General features: G+C 39.9%; 1 protein-coding gene across 5 annotated transcripts in view; it reads right to left on the bottom strand.

Annotated features, from left to right (window-relative positions):
- Kif16b (kinesin family member 16B) overlaps positions 1–18418 on the bottom strand; it is a 268617-nt gene that overhangs the window by 89449 nt on the left and 160750 nt on the right. For 3 of the 5 annotated variants that reach the window (XM_070006712.1, XM_070006715.1, XM_070006710.1), the window contains exons 18-23: positions 11942–11974; positions 11549–11602; positions 8560–9918; positions 3987–4136; positions 1739–1835; positions 101–151 (exon numbers count right to left, since the gene is read on the bottom strand). In XM_070006712.1, coding sequence (XP_069862813.1) covers positions 101–151; positions 1739–1835; positions 3987–4136; positions 8560–9918; positions 11549–11602; positions 11942–11974 — 1744 coding nt within the window. The remainder of the gene's footprint in view (positions 1–100; positions 152–1738; positions 1836–3986; positions 4137–8559; positions 9919–11548; positions 11603–11941; positions 11975–18418) is intronic. The other 2 variants (XM_070006713.1, XM_070006711.1) reach the window with 1 other exon arrangement.

The raw sequence follows: 18418 nt of genomic DNA, 5'->3' as shown, positions 1-18418 counted from the left end.
CTTCAAAATTCTAATTATGCAACTAAACATTAAGAAAATTTAATCACACAAGCATGCCATAATTTAAGCGACCCTATCAATCTGAAAAATCATTACCTACCTCATATTTTAGTTTACGTTGAATGGTGCCATTGTGAAGTTTCTCATTATCCTGAAAAGAAAATAAAAAGCCCTCTATATTAAATTATAGCATGTTCATAAAGAGGTGAAGAATTGATTTGATTAGAAGTATTTATGAGAACAAAATTCTACAGAAATATACATGTCATTTAAAAGTGACAACTCTTCTGTAGAATTTACATTCCCAAGGTAAACATGACTCTCACTGATTTATCTGGTGGGAGGAAAACTGGACCTTTACTTCCTAATCTTAAAAATCTAAGAATAGTATTACAAGTAAGATTTTTGTGAGGATTATTTTTAATTTGCAGGTTAAAAATGAATTGTCTTCCAATATGGAAATTAGTGTAGAGATACCACAAAAAGTTAGAAATAGAAAAATCCATAGGATCTAGCTACACTACCCCTGGATGTCTACAGTTCTTGTTTATAGCAGCAATATTCCCCATGGCCAAGTCATGGAATAAGCCTTGTGTATATCCATGACCCAATAACTGGATAAAGAGAATATGGGATATATACAGTGGTGTTCTCTTAAGTCATAAAGAAGAATGGAATTATCTCATTTTTTATTGTTCAGATGTTGTACAGAGGGGTTACAGTTACATGAGTAAGACAGTGAGTACATTACTTGTTGATCATTGTTGCCCCTCCCTTCCTTGTTGCTGTCCCACTATCCCTTCCTACCCCAGCTCCCACCCTCCTATCTGCCCCCCCACCGGGCCACCCAAAGTTGTAAAGTTCATTTCCAATATACTGTCCTGTGGGTATCTTTGTTGCAATGGGTCATCCTGTGTCCTTGTTTCAGTGTTTTGTTATTCCCCTTCCCCTCCCCAGATTAGATATATGTATATACAAGATACAGAGTATCAAAATCAAGTACAGTGGGTTATCTCATTTTATATGCACACACACACACACACACACACACACACACACACACACACACACACAATTAGTGATCAACATTTTAAGTGAGAAAGTCCAGAGTCCCCCCAAAACAGTGTTCTCTCCCATGTGGAATTTAGAGCTAGGGAAGGACATAAAACCAAAGGTAGCACTATTAGGGATGTGGAGAAGAATATTGAGGAAAAAGTATAAGAGAGTAATAGAGTGGTAGACAAGATCAATGTTCTATTCTAAGAATGCATGAAACTGTTGCAAGGGAAGACATTATGTTGGACAATTAACATATACTAATAAAAATGAATTGTCCCTATTTTGATAGAAATCAACTTGTTACAAGTATGTATGTATCTTTTTAAGGGAAAACATTTCTATTTCAGATAATTTACATACTTCTAGTTATTGGTTTTATTTTCAGGGAAAACAATATGTAGCAAGTGGAAATTTTATAAATTAAATAAGTGAACAAAGTATTAAGTCTTTTAGAAGACTTAATATTCACTTAAGCATTTCCTGGGAATCATAGAATTAGCAAGTGAGTTACTTTTTAATCCTATCTCTGAACTGTTAAGCAGCATTTAATATTTCTTCTGGATTATTAAGCATCTGGATTGTCTTATAAGCAGCAATAAAAGACTCCACCTATTTCTCCAGCACCAATAATTGATTTACAAGATGATCTTGAAAAGTGAACTTAGTTCAATCAGCTCACCTTCATAATATCTGCAGATGCATTGCTGGCATCACCAAGGGCACGATGCAAATCCTGAAGACGTCTTTGGACTTCTTCTTCAATGTAAGCATTGATTCTGAAAGCCATGGTAATGGGACAAATCTGAATAATTTCTAAGTTCCCACATTGTTCTTTATGACACTCCTCACAATATAGTGTCTCATTCTATTTGAAACACATGGGAAATAATAAAAACATCTCGAGAACTTCAACAATTTCCTTCTTTCTAAGGTATCTAATGCTGTGTGATCACTATCTGGCTTTTCCCAAATGAGACAGAACTTTACACAAAGTAGAATATTAACACTGGAAAGGAGATAAAAGCACCCCATCCAAATCTTCTCTGTATTTTCTTAGTGGAAACATGAGTCAGGGTAGGAGAAAATCAGTCTATATGAATCAGAGGCTCTGAATCCAGATCTAACACTACACAGAACACTATCTCCTCACTCATTTCTCAATCATAAATCCTCATGTGGGAGGATTACAAAGAATAAAAGTAGCCATACTGTCTATCGATCATTGCTATTCAAGAACAATATGTTACAATCATGCATTGTTCGTTCCATCTGCCTTGTCTCTGGGTGAGTTACCTACATCTGGTCAATGATACCACATCTTAGTGGTTTCCACCTTCCAAATTGTCCGCACAGGGCCAAGACAGAAATGAAGTAGTTGTCAAGTAACATCACATGTCCCATAGAATGTAGGTGAAACAATGTATAAAATATAGCCATTAGCCTTAACCCAGTGAATTTCAGCCCAATCTCCAGTCTGTCTTTAAAAATTATTCCACTGAAAGAATACAGTCTAGAGAATTTACTCAAACCAATACTCTCTCCTGTGACTTGGAATGGACAAATAAAACCTGACTCAGTTCTAGGCCCCATTCCTATAATTCTATAGGCACTGATTAGATGGATTATTTTAAACTATTTTCCACATTTATATCTGGGCACATTCACTAAATAAATAAATCTGCTTTTGCTTTCTAAATAAATTCATGATGTTGTCAACATTGGTGTGCTACTGACCAGCAAATAAACAATTTTGTAGAATGCTGGGCAAAGAGATAAATATTTTAAACACAAAATACCAAATGAAGTACAATATTTACCTTTTTGTATTGAAGGCAAAATCAAATGCAACCAAATATGAGTTAAGGCCATTTACAATGACATCCCCTCACTGTTACTGAAATTGTAAACTAGCACCATGGACAATACAGACCTATACTGAAGGGTTACAAAGGAGGCTCATATCATTCTGAGTATATCTTGATATCCAAATACTCATCTCTTTAGATTCAAGCCCCAAGACTATACAGTTGGCAGTGTCACCTTGATACAGATGGGGCAGAGGAAAACAATCACTGTTTTCTTATAGTCAAAGAATGATTAAGTTGATTTATCTGAGTAATACAGGCTACAGAACAATTTACAAGGTCACCAAGGTTGCAAGTTATTTGATTATAGTAAAATTGCATATATTTATATATATTTGTTTCTGCATTTATCTATTTACAATAGATACACACCATACATGGTCATTTTGAAAGTACTAACACAACATTTATAACAAATTTCAACAGGTTTTTTTTGTTTATTTTGTTTTGTTATTTTGGCTTGAACTCGAGGCCTGGGCACTGTACCTGAGTTTTTTGTGATCAAGACTAGAGCTCTACCATTTGAGCCACAAGTCCACTTCGGGCATTTTGGTGGTTAACTAGAGATAAGAGTCTCATGGACTTTGCTGCCTGGGCTGGCTTTGAACCTCAATCCTCAGAGCTCAGCCTCCTGGGTAGCTAGGATTATAGGCATGAGACACAGGTGCCCGGCTTCTTCACCCTCTAGTCAATGACTTAGTAATTATCAGCACAAGATTCTTCCTGCTACAACTCAATTAATTCTAGAGCTTGGTGGTTTTCAACCTGGTCACACTGCACTTTGTTCTGGATAGCTCTGCTTCTCTACACCTTTTTATTCTACCTCTCACACAAATTATGTACACCAAGATTCCTTAGATTTGGCAGATCACTTCTCAGAGGTCTTTGATTTCCTCCATATGATCCTGCACCCCATCCCCAGCCAGGCAGCAGCTCATATAGACAGAGCCTTTTATACAGCTGCCTTTGAGAGACCCAACATAAGCAAACTGGACAATATGGGTTTAAGGAGTTATCAAATCAACTTCAAGGGACGAATAGCACCAGTTTAATGCTTAGTACCTGGAATCCAACAGAGGAGCCAGTGATTTTTCAGCAGTCGATGGTAAACTGGAAGAAGCCATCTTTCCTTCTAGTGTCCCACAATGATCTCTCTGAATCCCATCAACATCACAGATTTTCTGCTTCAGCTGCTGGATTTCATGCTCTAACCTAAACAAATAGGAACCACATAAATTCGTTTATTAGTAGTATTTCTTAAGTATCTGGTTATGTAAAACATTGTTCTAAAAAACGGACAAAAAATGGATCTAACCTCTAATTGTCACATACCGGTAAGACAGTTAAGATGAAAAGGAACCATAGAAGGGTCCAGAATAAGTGTTGCTAGTATCCTAAAGCTGAAGTACTTGACTCACATGGGCAAAGACACTGCCACTGTGTTTCAAGCAAGTTCCTGAGGCTGTTGTGTGAGATTCTGGGTCTTTAATGCCTAATTCAACAAGCACTGGTTGTGAACTACATATTGGGTTTCTGTAAAATACTTCCACTTGACAATCAGATATAGGTTTCAAAGAGCTCTTAGAAATTATTGAACTATGAGGAACTTTATGAGCAAGGCCATTCTGAGACTCCCAAGGCCAGGAGAAAATTGGCATTTGGAGATGATGGTGAAGGATGCTCCAGGTACAGAAAGCAATCTGAGCAAAGAAGCTACGCCAGAAAACACAGAAGTGCACTGGCCTAGGCAGCGGGAGTGGGAAAGAGAAGGGGAGGTGAGGGAGACAGAGAGAGAGAGAGAGAGAGAGAGAGAGACAGAGACAGAGACAGAGACAGAGACAGAGACAGAGACAGAAACACACATACACACACACACACAGGAAAGTCATTGAGTTTGTAAGAAATTGAAAGAAGCTATGAATTATTGAAGAACCAAATGATAAACAATACATCTAATATGGTCAGCTGTATGTAAGGACATTCTACTGCTGACCCAGGCATGCTTGAATGTAGGGCCATCAGGCTAGACTAGAACCAAGCTTTCTAGCACATTTGGATCTAGGACACATAAGATTCAGTAGCTAAGGGCTGTAGCTCGCTCACTTACTCTGTGACTATGGGCAGGTTATTTCAATCTGAGTCTTTCAGTAAGAGAGTCAGCTAATGTTTCTAATTTCCAAAAGTTCCAAACCTCAGATTCTTATTCAGGTACTGACACATCATGATGCTGTCTGCCTTCTATTGTCACCAACAGCAAGGTAACTGATCTTTTCTAAACATAAAAGCCACGCTCTTAACTACCAGAGACATGATCATGGTGGGATTACCAACAGAATCTCTCCGGGATTTCACACAAGGCAGTGTACAATTTAGCTCAGGTCTTCATTTGCCTATCAACAAGCATTTCCTGAGGTCAATTTGTAGAGCATCCAGTATTTTCAGAACAGGAAGGACTAAGGATTCAACAGTAGTATAAAGTGATGGGCTCTCCTCAACCATATCAAGGAAAGCAAGTGGGATATAAGCAGGTAACTAGCAATGTTTATAGTTAAGAAGATGCCTGCATTACTCCAAGGCATCCTTAAAGGCTAGGACAGAGGACCAGCACAAAAGGGCCAGGGTCCTGAACACAGATTTCTACAGGTGGTAAGGGACAAACAGAGCATCCCAATGGGAAGAACTGATCCGTCTCTATAGCAGGAAGTCACATGGTCGATAGATAGGAGAACTCAGAGCTATGTGGGAAATAGATCTAGATGCAAATCACTGCTCTGCCACTTCCAAACTGTTTCCCAGTGGCTTCAAAACCATTTCAAGATCAAATTCTCCAATGAAGATGATGGTATATCTTGACAACATACATACAAAGTTTGAGTTACACAGAATTACTTTGCATGGTGAGCATTATTATTGCTATTATTGAAGTCATCATGATTAAACATAATTATTAATTATTCTATCTGATAAGAAAATAGAATTAAATATGTGTAGTAACAGTGTTCCTCTGTTATGGCTACCATGACGACAGGAGGATTTCTCTTAGGGGGCTGCCTGATGTGTTCAGTTGGCCAGCCTGTGTTCTCCTGAAAAGAAGACAACAAAAGGAACTAGCCAGGTACCTCCTAGCAAGTCAAGAGGCTAAGATCTGAGGATCATGATCTAAAGTCAGCCAGGGCAGGAAAGTTTGTGAGGTTCTTATCCCCAATTAACCATGAAAAAGCTGGAACTAGAGCTGTGGCTCAAGTAGTAGAGCACCAATCTTGAGTGAAAAGCTAAGAGACAGCATCCCTAAGTTGAAGCTCCACTACTGGTGCGTGCATGTACATGCTTGCACACGTGGGCAGGCAGACACACACAGACACACACAGACACACACAGACACACAGACACACACAGACACACACACACACACAAACACACACACACACACACACACACACACACACACACACACACACACACACAGGAATTAAACCTTGCTCATAAAGCACTAAAAGACTATGGAAAAATGACACTCAGTGTATTGTTGTCCAGTCTGCTCTCATATGAACTTACTATTTCATACTTGTGAAATTTCACAAGGGTCCAGGTCAGATCTCACAGAGCATACTTTGGGATAAGGAGCCCCCCCCCCCCCACTGCAAAAAAATAAAAATAAAAATGCAATAGCAACACCCACAGAAAGCTGCAAGGGCACTGCAAATAACTTGAACTTTAGTGAGCTGAACTAGATCTTAGCAAAATTAACTTCATCAAAAACCAAAAAGCTAACGGTCTCCTTTGGTGGGTTTTAGAGATACGCTGACATTGGGAAACCATGTACACAAAATCACACTCATGTCCATTCTTACTGAGTATGAATACTAAATGACTGGTTGACAAAAGCCAGGGACATCAAGCTAAAAGCTCAGCTGCATTCTTACTGCACACTGCAGGACACAAATTGAGAGCATGCCCTCCACTACTTTTAAATTCCCTGGGGCTGGAGCCTTGTTCAGTAATTTCATTGACATACTATTCCTGCAATAGTTTTCTTAAACCTCCGACCTACTTCTCTGAAATAATAGCATGATGGTTTTTGACTGTTACTTTGCTTGAAGGAATTATTAGAGAGCAGCTGCTAATACAATCCTCAGTATAAGCCCATCATTTAAAAGGAAGTTGCCTTGACCTTCTCAGGAAAGATGAAGAGTAAAGGCCAGAGGATCCGACTGAGTAGGTCTTGTCTTGTCCTCAGCAAGACCTTATACCTCTGCCAAATGACAAGCTGGAGGTGACTTAAGGCAAGTAGATAGGATTTCTACTCAAGTGGTGGTGTTAAGGGTGTGACAAAGTAACATTCTAGGCCTTGCAACCTGGACTTCAGTTAAGACCTCCACTGACCAATGGATCTGAAAGTAAAAGAAAATTCATGGGGTGGGGGGAAGTGTAGTAGTGGAGATGGGCGGGCAGGGAAGGTAGGGGAAAAACAAAGGAGGAGGCAACAATGCTTGATAAGAAAAGTACTTATTACCTTATTCATGTAATTGTAACCCCTCTGTATGGTATTTTCACAATAAAAAAACTTATTTAAAAATAATTTTAAAACAAGAAAATTCACAGATGTCTGATCTCCCCATCTCTGTGTAGACAGTGAAGGTCATTGAAGAAACATCTTGCTCAAGGCCATTCTGGAAGGAAGGGGTTAGACCAGAGTATAACTTCTCCTGTAGATCTCCAAACTAAATAATGTTCAAACAAAGTATCCCAGAGCCTTTCTGAGAGCCTTAGCATCATGCCTTCAGAACTATCAGAAAAGATGTTTTCATACTTGTGTATTCATTCACCTATGGCTGGTAAGCCTGGTGACAGGGAATCAACAAAGAACAATGAAGATTCTTTCCTTACCACAAAGAGTGTTACTTTCTGTGCCTATTTTTCATAATACAAAATATGTATGATGCGGGTATGTAGTATGTGGGTAGCTGCAACCATGTGGGAATATCCCATTGTGTTCACGATCATCTGAAGAGTTTGTCTGTTGGGTTGATAGATTGTTTTTCTAACAAAGTCCTGAGGCCTCGCCTCAAATGTGACTCAATAGGTATGAGGGAAATATTGGATTTCAGCTCTCCCTAGGTCAAGACAGCATGAAATCTGGGGTGATGCCCTATTGTAGCAAGTATTGATCATGGCAAACCGAAATACCTCATGTGAAGTTACTGAGGAGAAAGGGAGGCGATGGTAAGTGAGAAAGAGAAGAAGGCAGAGAGGGTTAATATGAGAGGGACAGTAGAAAGGGCACAGGAAAGGGAAAGAGAGAGAGAGTGATGGAGGAAGGGAGAGAAGGGAAAGAAGGGAGAGAAGGGATGAAGAATGAAACTTGCTCAGACTCATAAATTTATCAGCCTATAAAAGCATTCATTCCTTAAGTCAGTGGAAGGGTTTTGGTTTTTGTGTTTTTTTCAACACTGGACCAACAATTCTAAAAGGACAATCTTATTTGCTTATATATTAGAGAATATAGGAATTGACAAATAATAAAAGAATTAACAAATAATCACTTTAAGACATTAAGAAATATATCCTGAGGGGTAGGAAGAGAGCAACCAATGGGCCTCGACCATCCGTCACACTCGCCCTATCCTCCTCTCACCTCTCTCGGTCCTTCTCCAGGGCCTCCTGCTCAGCTTCCAGGCCTGCCTGGAGTCCTGCTTGCTCACTGCTGCCGCCTCTGAGAGTAGTAAGTTTCTGCCTCTGTTCTTGGATCTCCAGGCCCAGGGTGGAGTGCCTCTGCAGGGCAGATCGTCTCCTCTCCAACTTGGCCACAGCCCTCTCCAGTGCCTCTCTTTGCTGCTTCTCCTGGGACTCCAGGATCTCCTTTTCCTTCTTCCTCACTTTCTCTTCCTGCCGGGCCACGTTGGCAGTGAATTCAAAGGTAGCTTGGAGTTGCTGCAGCTCATTGGCTCTGGCTTGGTACTGTGCAAGCTGTTCTTCTTTTTCTTCCATTTCCTTTTCGACTTGATAAAGAGTATTGTCTAAGCCCAGAGAGCCTTGGTCAAGGATTTCAAGCACTTTCTTCTTTTCTTCCAACAGAGCTGGCAGGTGATTCTGCAGAAGATACTGTAGCTGATGCTCCTTATACTGTAGCCTGTACTCTGCTGTCTTTATGTTTTCTAAATCTTCAGCCACACCAGTGACATTTGGGACACTACCATCATTTCTTTCTAACAGTCTAGATATCTCATGGTTTTCATATTTTAAATGCTTGAGGGTTTTCTGCTCTTCTTGGACTGCTGTTCTCAGGAGGTCTTTCTGCTGTACCAGGTCTTCCTCCATCTTTGCCAGTCCAATAAGCTGCCTTTTCTTGAACTCCAAGAAATGCAGCTGAGCCTTTTCTAGCTCCTTGCCATCTTGATCACCTCCAGCCTGAGCTTCCCTGACCTGCAGAAGGGCTTCCCGAATGCCTTCCAGGTCCTTCTTTTCCTCCTCCACTCGCTGGACCTCACCCAGCTGCAGCAGTGGGGTCATCTGCTGCTTCTCTCGCAGTTGCTCCTCCAGGTGGGCCACGAGCAGCACCTGCTCCTTCTCTTCCTCTTCCAGTCTCCTTTTCTCCAGCTCCAGCTTGGCGCGCTGCTCATCTTTTTCCCTGTGGAGGCGGTCCAGCTCTTGGGATATCTGCACCTTCTCTGCCTGCTCGCTGTGGTTGAGCTCTTGGAGCCGCTGCAGCTCTTCTTTGATGCGAAGCAAGCTCTCTTCCTCCTGTCTCTTCTTCTGCAGTTCGATTTCCTGCTGTTCCCTCAGTCTTTCCTCCTCAAACTTTTCCTTCTCAGCAAGCAAGTCCTTGAGCTTGTTCTCAATGTGGAAGCTGCGACGTTTGAGGCTCTCCTCCTGCTTGCGGATCTGGAGCTGCACGATCTCCGTCTCTTTGCGTTGGGTCTCCACTTCCTGCTGCATCCGCTCCAGTGCAGCCTTGTCTGACTTCTGCTTTTCCTCCATTTCTTCAATGAGCTTCCTGCAAGGCAAACACTGATCATTATTTGATCACTACATTCAATCATTGCTCTAACTTTTCCCTAACTAGAACATTCTGGAAATGCACACAACACAAAGCCAAATTCTTCTTCACAAAAAGAGAGGAAGGGCCTTCCTTTCAAATTGGCAGTAGCACACTGTTTGATTTTTTTTTTATTGTTTAACTGTCCAACATATCATCTGCCTAGTCTCCTGAAGTAGCCTCTGATTTCATTTCTTTGTGGAGCATAGAATCATAATGTGTTATGCATGATATAATTAAAAGAGCCCCCAGAGCTCAAAGAGACAGAACCATGTCCAATTTAAATTTAAATGTGAATAATTTTAGTCAGCCCAATGACTTAAACTCCACAGAAGTTCAGTTACAAAGTGACACTAAATAAAAATGCTCACACTGTCTTCAACTCACCAGGGTCAAATATCAAAGTCAAGATAATCGACAGTTCATTGTTCCAGCTCAAATAACTACATGCTGCTTAGCATTTAATCACTATTTTAGGACCAGAGGGGATCACCAAATGGTATCAAATATTAGTTTATTAATGCATAACACTGAAAATAACTGAAATCCACACTACAACATTCAAATGCATGACCCTGGGGGTTAGATCATATATTTTCTCTTGAATACAGCTGACCCTGACAGGGTGCTAACTCAAGGAGAGGAGGTTGGGATTGCTCTATTGAAGAGTGTGAAATGACAGTGTGCATACAGCCTCCATCTTCTGACCCAACAAAACACCTGCCCTGTATGAGGCTGGAAGGGAAACTGACTCCTGTGTGACATTTACACTACAGGGTCTAGAAAATACATGTCTAGCTGCAATTAATTCTCTGTGGTTAATTACAGGTTGGAGAATACTGGCAGTTTAATAACATAGGGAAGAATTTTAAGAAGGTAGGGGATAGGTAGCTGGGTGTGGGGGCACAGCAGGAAGATCATGAGTTCCAGGCTAGAGTGTGCTGTAAGTAAGACCCTATTTCAAAACAAAACAAAAAAAATGAACAAATATCCCCACCCCCTTGCAAAAAACTAGGCATAGGGGTCACATGCAAGGTCCTGGTTATGATATTCAGCCCCACAAAAGGAGGAGGAGGAATACTTAATAAGGAAGGGAAGTTCTTATTTGTTCTTTCATTGATTCTTTTTTTTAAGTAAGTTTTTTTATTGTGAAAATACTGTACAGAGGGTTTACAGTTACATGAGCAAGGTAATGAGTACATTTCTTATCAAGCATTGTTGCCTTCTCCTTTGTTTTCCCCCTACCATCCCTTCCCTCCCATCTCCACAACTACACCCCCAACATTGATTCTTTTGTCTTTTTAAAAACTCAAGAGCCATTATTTAGAAAAAAATAGGCTTTAAGTCAAAATTAAACATATATTTGGAATATTAAATCTGCTTACTGACTCTATTCCCTCTTTCTCACATGTATTTAAAGATGCATTTTTTCTAAAATTTTAAATATGAAGTAAACCCCAACTACTTTTTAAGAAGCAATTACCTATAAGCAACATTGGAACAGACACAGATGGAGTCAGCCCAACATATTAAGAGAAAGAACCCACATATGACAGTACTGTTGAAGCTCCACTTCCACATGGCTTACCTTTTACTCTCCAATTTTTCAAGTTCTTCACGCTGCTGCCTCTCAAATTCAAGTCTAATAAAATCAGATGGAAAGAAGTCACTTTTGTGAGAGAGCTTTCTTCTGTGTGTATAGAATTACACATTACAGAGTACATCTGTTTTTCAAGTATTATTTTTAATTACCATGTATTAGCAAGTTTTAAATGCATTCTTTGCTCTATAACTATGATTAGAGATTAGGCATACTTCTAGGTGCTTGAACTCAGGCTGAAAAGAACAAATTTGACTTGCAGGCAAACAAAATGTCACCGTACTTTTAAAAGGCAGAATTAAATGCAACTTTTAAATGACAAGCATGTCTACTACATGCAATTTAGTCACTGTTGAGTATGTAAAAATGGAGAAGCTATACCTTAGACAGATGGGTCCTTTTATAGGGAAAAGACTGCCAGGGAGGGAGGAAAGAGAGAGAAAGAAAGAGCACAGATATCAATTAAGACAATAACTTAACAGAAGGAAACGTCAGGATAAAAGTAATAAGGTAATTAAAAGACAATAGTCATGCACAAATCATTGGGTCTGTTTATAAATAACACATTTCCCAATAATTTCATGAAGCAAACACTCCAGAAAGTTAGCTCTCCTATCATGCAAAGCATTGCATGCGTTTCATATTACTGAATACAGATAATAACTGAGCATCATAATTGTGAACATCAAAGTCAGATTTTGCTACCTTACCAGTAATTATACCGTACAGAAATCTGTCACAATCCTTCTAGAATTCCTAGTTATCTAACATAGGCCTTACTGTGGGTTATGAGATTTACATCATTGTAAAAAAAAAGGGGGGGGTGGGAGGGAGGGAGAGAGGTCGGTTGGATACCGGAGATTTGGAACTCATTCAAAAATTCAAAAATTCATAACACAAGGTGATTTCCCAAATACCAAAATTATTGCAAGATCTCACCATTACAATTAAACAGCATGAACTGTTCAACTTATACATATTCCTGGTTTGGCAGATTGCAGATATAGTTAGAAAGTTGAACTATGGAAAAATTCAGCATAAATTGTTTTCCTTGGATAATGTGCAAATCCAAAGTGGCAATGAAGTTACTTTTACAAAGATCTAGCTAACATTTCAAACAGATCTATTTTCATTTTAATTTGGGCTAATACTGAGAGTAAGATGTCTGGCTGCTTTTGTAAGCAGAATGGAGGATCTAGGATACCGCAGGTACTATGTGACTTCCAAGGTTGCCTCCCTTTATTCTCCAGGAAAAGTCTTAAGGTAGCAAATAATAGCTCCATTTTATAGATTAGCCCTGATATGTCAAATCACTAGTCCAATGTCATAGATTTGAACCTCCAACAGCCTGCTTCCAAGCACCCTTCATTGACTCATTATAAAGGAGTGCAGAAGTTGTTTGTAATGTAAAACACAAGTACTAAATCCTTCACTGAAACTTAATCAGGGCTGAATTTATCTACTGTCCAAGGAAAATAATCTATTATTGCCAACATTGCCGTCTATGAAAAAAAAGTCACACAAATATATAGAAAAAGCATTTGTCTGCCATGGAGTCTAGCCTGTATGTCATTACATTAAGTACAGATTTCACTAAAATTTAACTATGCTCATTCTTTTTATTTAATGATAAATATAACTCTAGGAAAGTTTCTTAGGTAACATTTTCAGACTTAAGTATACAGTTTAGTCTTTCTAGAGTTACTTGTGAGTCAGAAACTATTACTGAATGAAATACTTTTAAAACTAGAAATTTCCCTAATGTTTTGTTTTTATTCTTAATTTTTATTTTCTGTGACTGATGGTCACAGTTCAGTGTGACCATCAGTGGATGCTGCTTTGCCCATCCATGCACACAGCAATAAGCCAAATGCTACACTGAGATTTCAGTCTGGCAGAAAATCCAAAACAATTGAGGGTTGCTTATAGCATGCAAATTCTGTGCCTGACACTCAGAATACACAACACTCACATTGTTCTCCCAATCTTAGGAGGAGGGGCATACATGTATCACCCTCATTTTACAAAGCAGGACAGTGGGAAGGGGTGTGTTGGAATGAACATTGGCAGAACAAAAATCTATACTGCCAACCATTACTACTTGCTAAGGAGCTGCATGGTCTCAAGGGGATCATAAAATCTAAGTTAAAATATCTAACATGAGGGGCTGGGAAGGTGGCTCAGTGGTAGAGCGCTTGCCTTGCAAGCATGAGGCCCTGGGATCGATTCCTCAGCACTCCATAAGCAAAAAGGAAAAAGCCAGAAGTGGCACTGTGGCTCAAGTGGTAGAGCGCTAGCCTTGAGCTGAAGAGCTAAAGGACAGCACCCAGGCCCAGAGTTCAGGCCCCACGACCGGACCCCCCACCCAAAAAAAAAATCTAACACGACATTTTAATTGAATAGGTATTTTTATCGAACACAGTGTCACACAATATGGTATGCAAGAGGGCCCATCAGTCTGTAAGGGAAAGGTCTCCACTGTAGTCTATGACAGTCAATATATCCCACAGATTCCTACTTTTAGGGACACACCATACCATTCTTTGTCTCACATGAGGTAAGTACACAAAAGTTCAATAAAACCAGACCTTGCCTTATTAGGGGAGAAGTGGCAAGACATGAAGCTCAAGGGATGCCAGAGCCAGACGGTAAAAGGACTTGGAGAAGTTACATTATAGATTTTGAACACTGGCAGAAAAATGTCTTGGAGGAAGGTTGCTAAAGAACATCTACATTTGAGGTTCTATTGACATTAGATGGGCAAGGAACAATGTGGAAAGCCAGTAGATGAACTAGGATACCACTGCAATCTTAACAAGAGACTACAGAGTCAGAACCCAAGACAAGTAGGGCAAAGAAGTAACATCTCACAATAGGCAGGTGGTCATGCTGGCAGGTTGAGTTTGGAAGGGCAAGGTTACAGAAATAGTGGGAATGTAATATAATTGTCAAGAGTCTGAGCTTGGAAGTCAACAGGTTTAAATATAAATTCCAGTGATTGTGAAACTACATATAAGTTATTTAACCTTGGATGCTTCACTTATATAGAAGTTAAAAAATAATCTCCATCTAATTCAGAAAGTAATAGACATGATAAAGTGAAATAACACTTCAGACTTATTAGGTACTGTGTGCCATTGTTAGGGAGTTATGCCCATTGAGACAAAAAGCACCAAAGAAAAGGCTATGGGGTGGGTAAGTGGAGTGACTATAGCTTTGCTAGTATTGCTTAAAGCGGCAGGGTCCCAGGTAGAAGGTCATAATTCTATTACCCACTGAAGCTAGTAACCAGCTCAGCCCTATCTGACACTACTTTCAGCACATTTAATTCCTACAAGATTCTCTGGGGTGGAGGCTATCACTGCTCCCATTTCACATATGAGATACAACCACACACACTTAGGCTTGACTATAGAGCTCAATATTTTAATCTCTTCATCCTGTGTTCTGGAAAGTGAGCTCAATTTCACTTAGATCCAACCAAAGAATTCCAATCAAAATGACATATCCAGCAGGCATAGGGACACCAATGTTGACTTGGTAGTCAGGCCCTTATAAGGGTTGAGGATAAAGACTTGTGATTTGCCATCTTGTAGACAGTAATCAAAGCCACAGAGAGAATAAGCTTAAGCAGGACCCAGGGGAAGGATGAGAATAAAGAAGTTGAATTTGAAAGATACATATAATATATACCAAAAAAAGAAGTTGAATTTGAAGTCTGAAAGACCACATTCACTATAGTGACGGGCAGAGAAGGTTGGTCCTCAAATGAGGTTAGGGCTGTCTCTGTTAGAGACAGAGAGGATGTCAGGATAGGGGAGGTGCATGAAGGCAGGGGGAAATGGAGGTTTCATCAAACAGAAAGGAACCATGCTATGAAATGACTCAGGAAGGCTGAGTAAGGTAAGACCCAAGGAGCATCCCTTGTAGATAGCAACATGGAGGCTCCTTCTGGAATGACACCAGTCAAGTTAAGGCTGGACCACAATCAGCAAAGGAGTAAGGGCTGGAGGAATGTGAAAACGATGAAGATAATTTTAGTTATAAAAGAAACGTGATAGATTTAGGAGAATGGACATTCATTTTAACAGATGGAAGACTCTTTTGCATACTTTGTTGATATCAATAGCTAGCAGAAAGACTAGGTAGAAAAAAATAGAAAGTAGTCCCTGAGAAGGTAGGAGGACTGGAGTGGGCAGACAATGGCTATGGTAGGGGCTCTAAACAAGGTCAGCTTCTGACTCCTACACAACCATGGGAGAGACTCTCAATCTTTCTAAGCTTCAGTTTCCTCATCAGAAGACAGACTCAAAAATAATCCTGATCCTCACTAAGTATGAGGATCCAAGACAATATACATGCGCACTTAGCAGTTAATAAATATTAGATATTAATCTTAGAGGTAGAAGAGGCTACTCTAAGAAATCCAGAAGGAAATATTCTGCCACTGGGACAGGACAGAGGAGTAGGAAAGGATGACTATAGAGGAGACATGGGATTTGAGGATGTGGTATTGTTCTCTTAAAATGGCTATACTCTAAGGTCAGAAACAAGGTTTATTCCTTGGAATAAGGAGAAGTGGTCAAGATTTAAGAGGCAATAGAGTTAAATATGTAAGAATCAGGGACATTATTTGTGACAGATGAAGGAACCAGTAGGCAACAAAACTGATTAACTGATACAAACTATGTAATTCTAGTACACAGGAGCTGAGGCAAGAACTCAAGTTTGAAGCCAGCCTTGACTACATAGTGAGATCCTGTCTCAAAAACAAAAACAACCAAAAGAAAGCAAGAACTAATAAAGAAAATGATGGGGAAAGGGCTGGCTGGGCATCATTCAAGCTTGGAGATTATTAATTTCATAGCCTCTCATATCCGCATTGATGTGGTAATTGCTTATAGCACTGAGCTAGGTTAGATGCCTGGGCACTAGTTCAGGGCAGGGAAGTCCGTAGAGGTTCCTATCCAATCTTCTCTGTAGAGAATCTGGTATTTTAGAATCAAAGGTAGAGAGCATCTTGCCCACTGTGGGCCATATTAAAAGGCCTGCAAAATAAGTTGGATCATGATGGGCCATGCTTCTTGTGAAATGTCTGAAGCCCATCTGCATGTATTGACAATTTGTATGGCCTATAGTGATATTCTAAGCATTCAAATTGTTTCATGGCAGATAAAAGGTTCCCATCTCTCTATTAAATGTACTTGCCAGGCTAAGTGGAAAACAGATGCCAACGGTAGACTCAGGCAACTGATGAAAAGAAACATGAACCACTTATCCAGTCGCTGGCTTCTCCTAGAATGGTCTTGTGGTCTTTCCTCTGGGCATCAGCTCTCATGAAAACTTTCACAGGAAAGCTAAAAATATTCTGTTATAGAAGGAGTAAGAATTTCTATCCCATTCATTCCTCCTCACCCTTTACTCTCTGTTCAAGCCCAAAATGACCCAACAATGTAGCATTCAAAAGAGGTTCTCTGCTGGGAGTGTATCAAGATAGAGACAAAGGAGGGGAAATCTCACAAGGGAAAAAAGTCTCCCAACACAATTTCATCTTGCAAGTTGTGAAACTGAACTCCTCTTAAGTAAAACTCAAGAGTTTATAGCACAAATATCTAGAATATTCTGGGAATGGTTTTCTAATGAACTTCCAAATCCCTAGGTATTCACTAGGACTCCAAAGAGCCAGTTTTCAGTCTTTCATATTTCAAATTTGGAAAATGCCCAAGGAAATAATTATTGCTTTCAAAAAGCATAAAATTGGATAACATTAGTATCTTCAATACGTTTCTCCCCAGCCTATTTCTCCTAACAGTGGCATAAGTTACTGTGATAAAGATGGCCAGCCAAGACCACAGATGTTAAACATGGAGATATTCCCAATCAAGCCCTAAGAACAAAGATTGTCCAAACAAGACAGAGACTTCTAGGAACATACCTTCCACTCAGTGTCTACTATACATCCTGGCCCTTCCCTCTTCCTTCCCAGGCCAAGAGACTGGCCCATTGAGCCTTGGAGAGAAGACCAAGATAACTTCCTCTTTAGATGAGCTAGGAAAGAAGACCATTTCCCCTAGCCTTTCCTCCACTCTCATGTCTACCGTGGAATTCCCTCTCAGCTCCTCAACAAAAAATCAGAGAGACTTTTTGTCCCAGAAGTTACAATAATTCATCATTCTAAAATTTACATTTCCCTGCTGAACTCACCAAAAGATATGCCATAAGCCATCTTCTTGCCACTTTATTCAAGTGAGGAAACCGAGAGAGAAAACCGTAGGGGAGGAACTGGGTTTGGAAGGGAGTAAGAGTCAAGACTACTAAGACCCTGATAGGTCTGAAAAGGTTGGCCATCCTTTCCACTTGGGCTCCTTGAAGACAAAAATCTTCAATACTTCGACCAACAACATATCCCGAGGACCCAAGGAGGCAAGACCCAAGTAGGCATTCAACCCAGGACTATTATGGCTAGTGTTCTAAATCCAGTGGCTCAAACCTCTGACTCGGCACACTTGTGAGGAGATGGTGAAAACAATACAGACTTTGCATTGCACCAAGAAATAATCTATTTTGTTAGTCCTCATCTCCTTGTGATAAGAATAATCAACTGCAGGAAACACAAAGGAAATAATCACAGTTGTACATCATGACTGCTCCACCTTGGTACTAGCCTTCAACCTTTATCACTATAAACACACATGACTGGGAGCCTCAAAATAAAGTCTACTTAATAATTATTTCCTTACAACATACACCTGGGACAAGCTCCTGAATGATCACACGTTATTACATATCATAGTTTAATACCATGAAATTCTATAGCATAGATGCATCATGATATAGGAATAAATCTCATCTTGTTGT

Source organism: Dipodomys merriami, unplaced genomic scaffold (assembly GCF_024711535.1).
Source record: "Dipodomys merriami isolate MVZ:Mamm:240054 unplaced genomic scaffold, mDipMer1.0.p SCAF_7, whole genome shotgun sequence".
Taxonomy (NCBI): domain Eukaryota; kingdom Metazoa; phylum Chordata; class Mammalia; order Rodentia; family Heteromyidae; genus Dipodomys; species Dipodomys merriami.
Note: the sequence above shows the minus strand (reverse complement) of the source record. Positions and strands in the feature narration are given on the sequence as shown.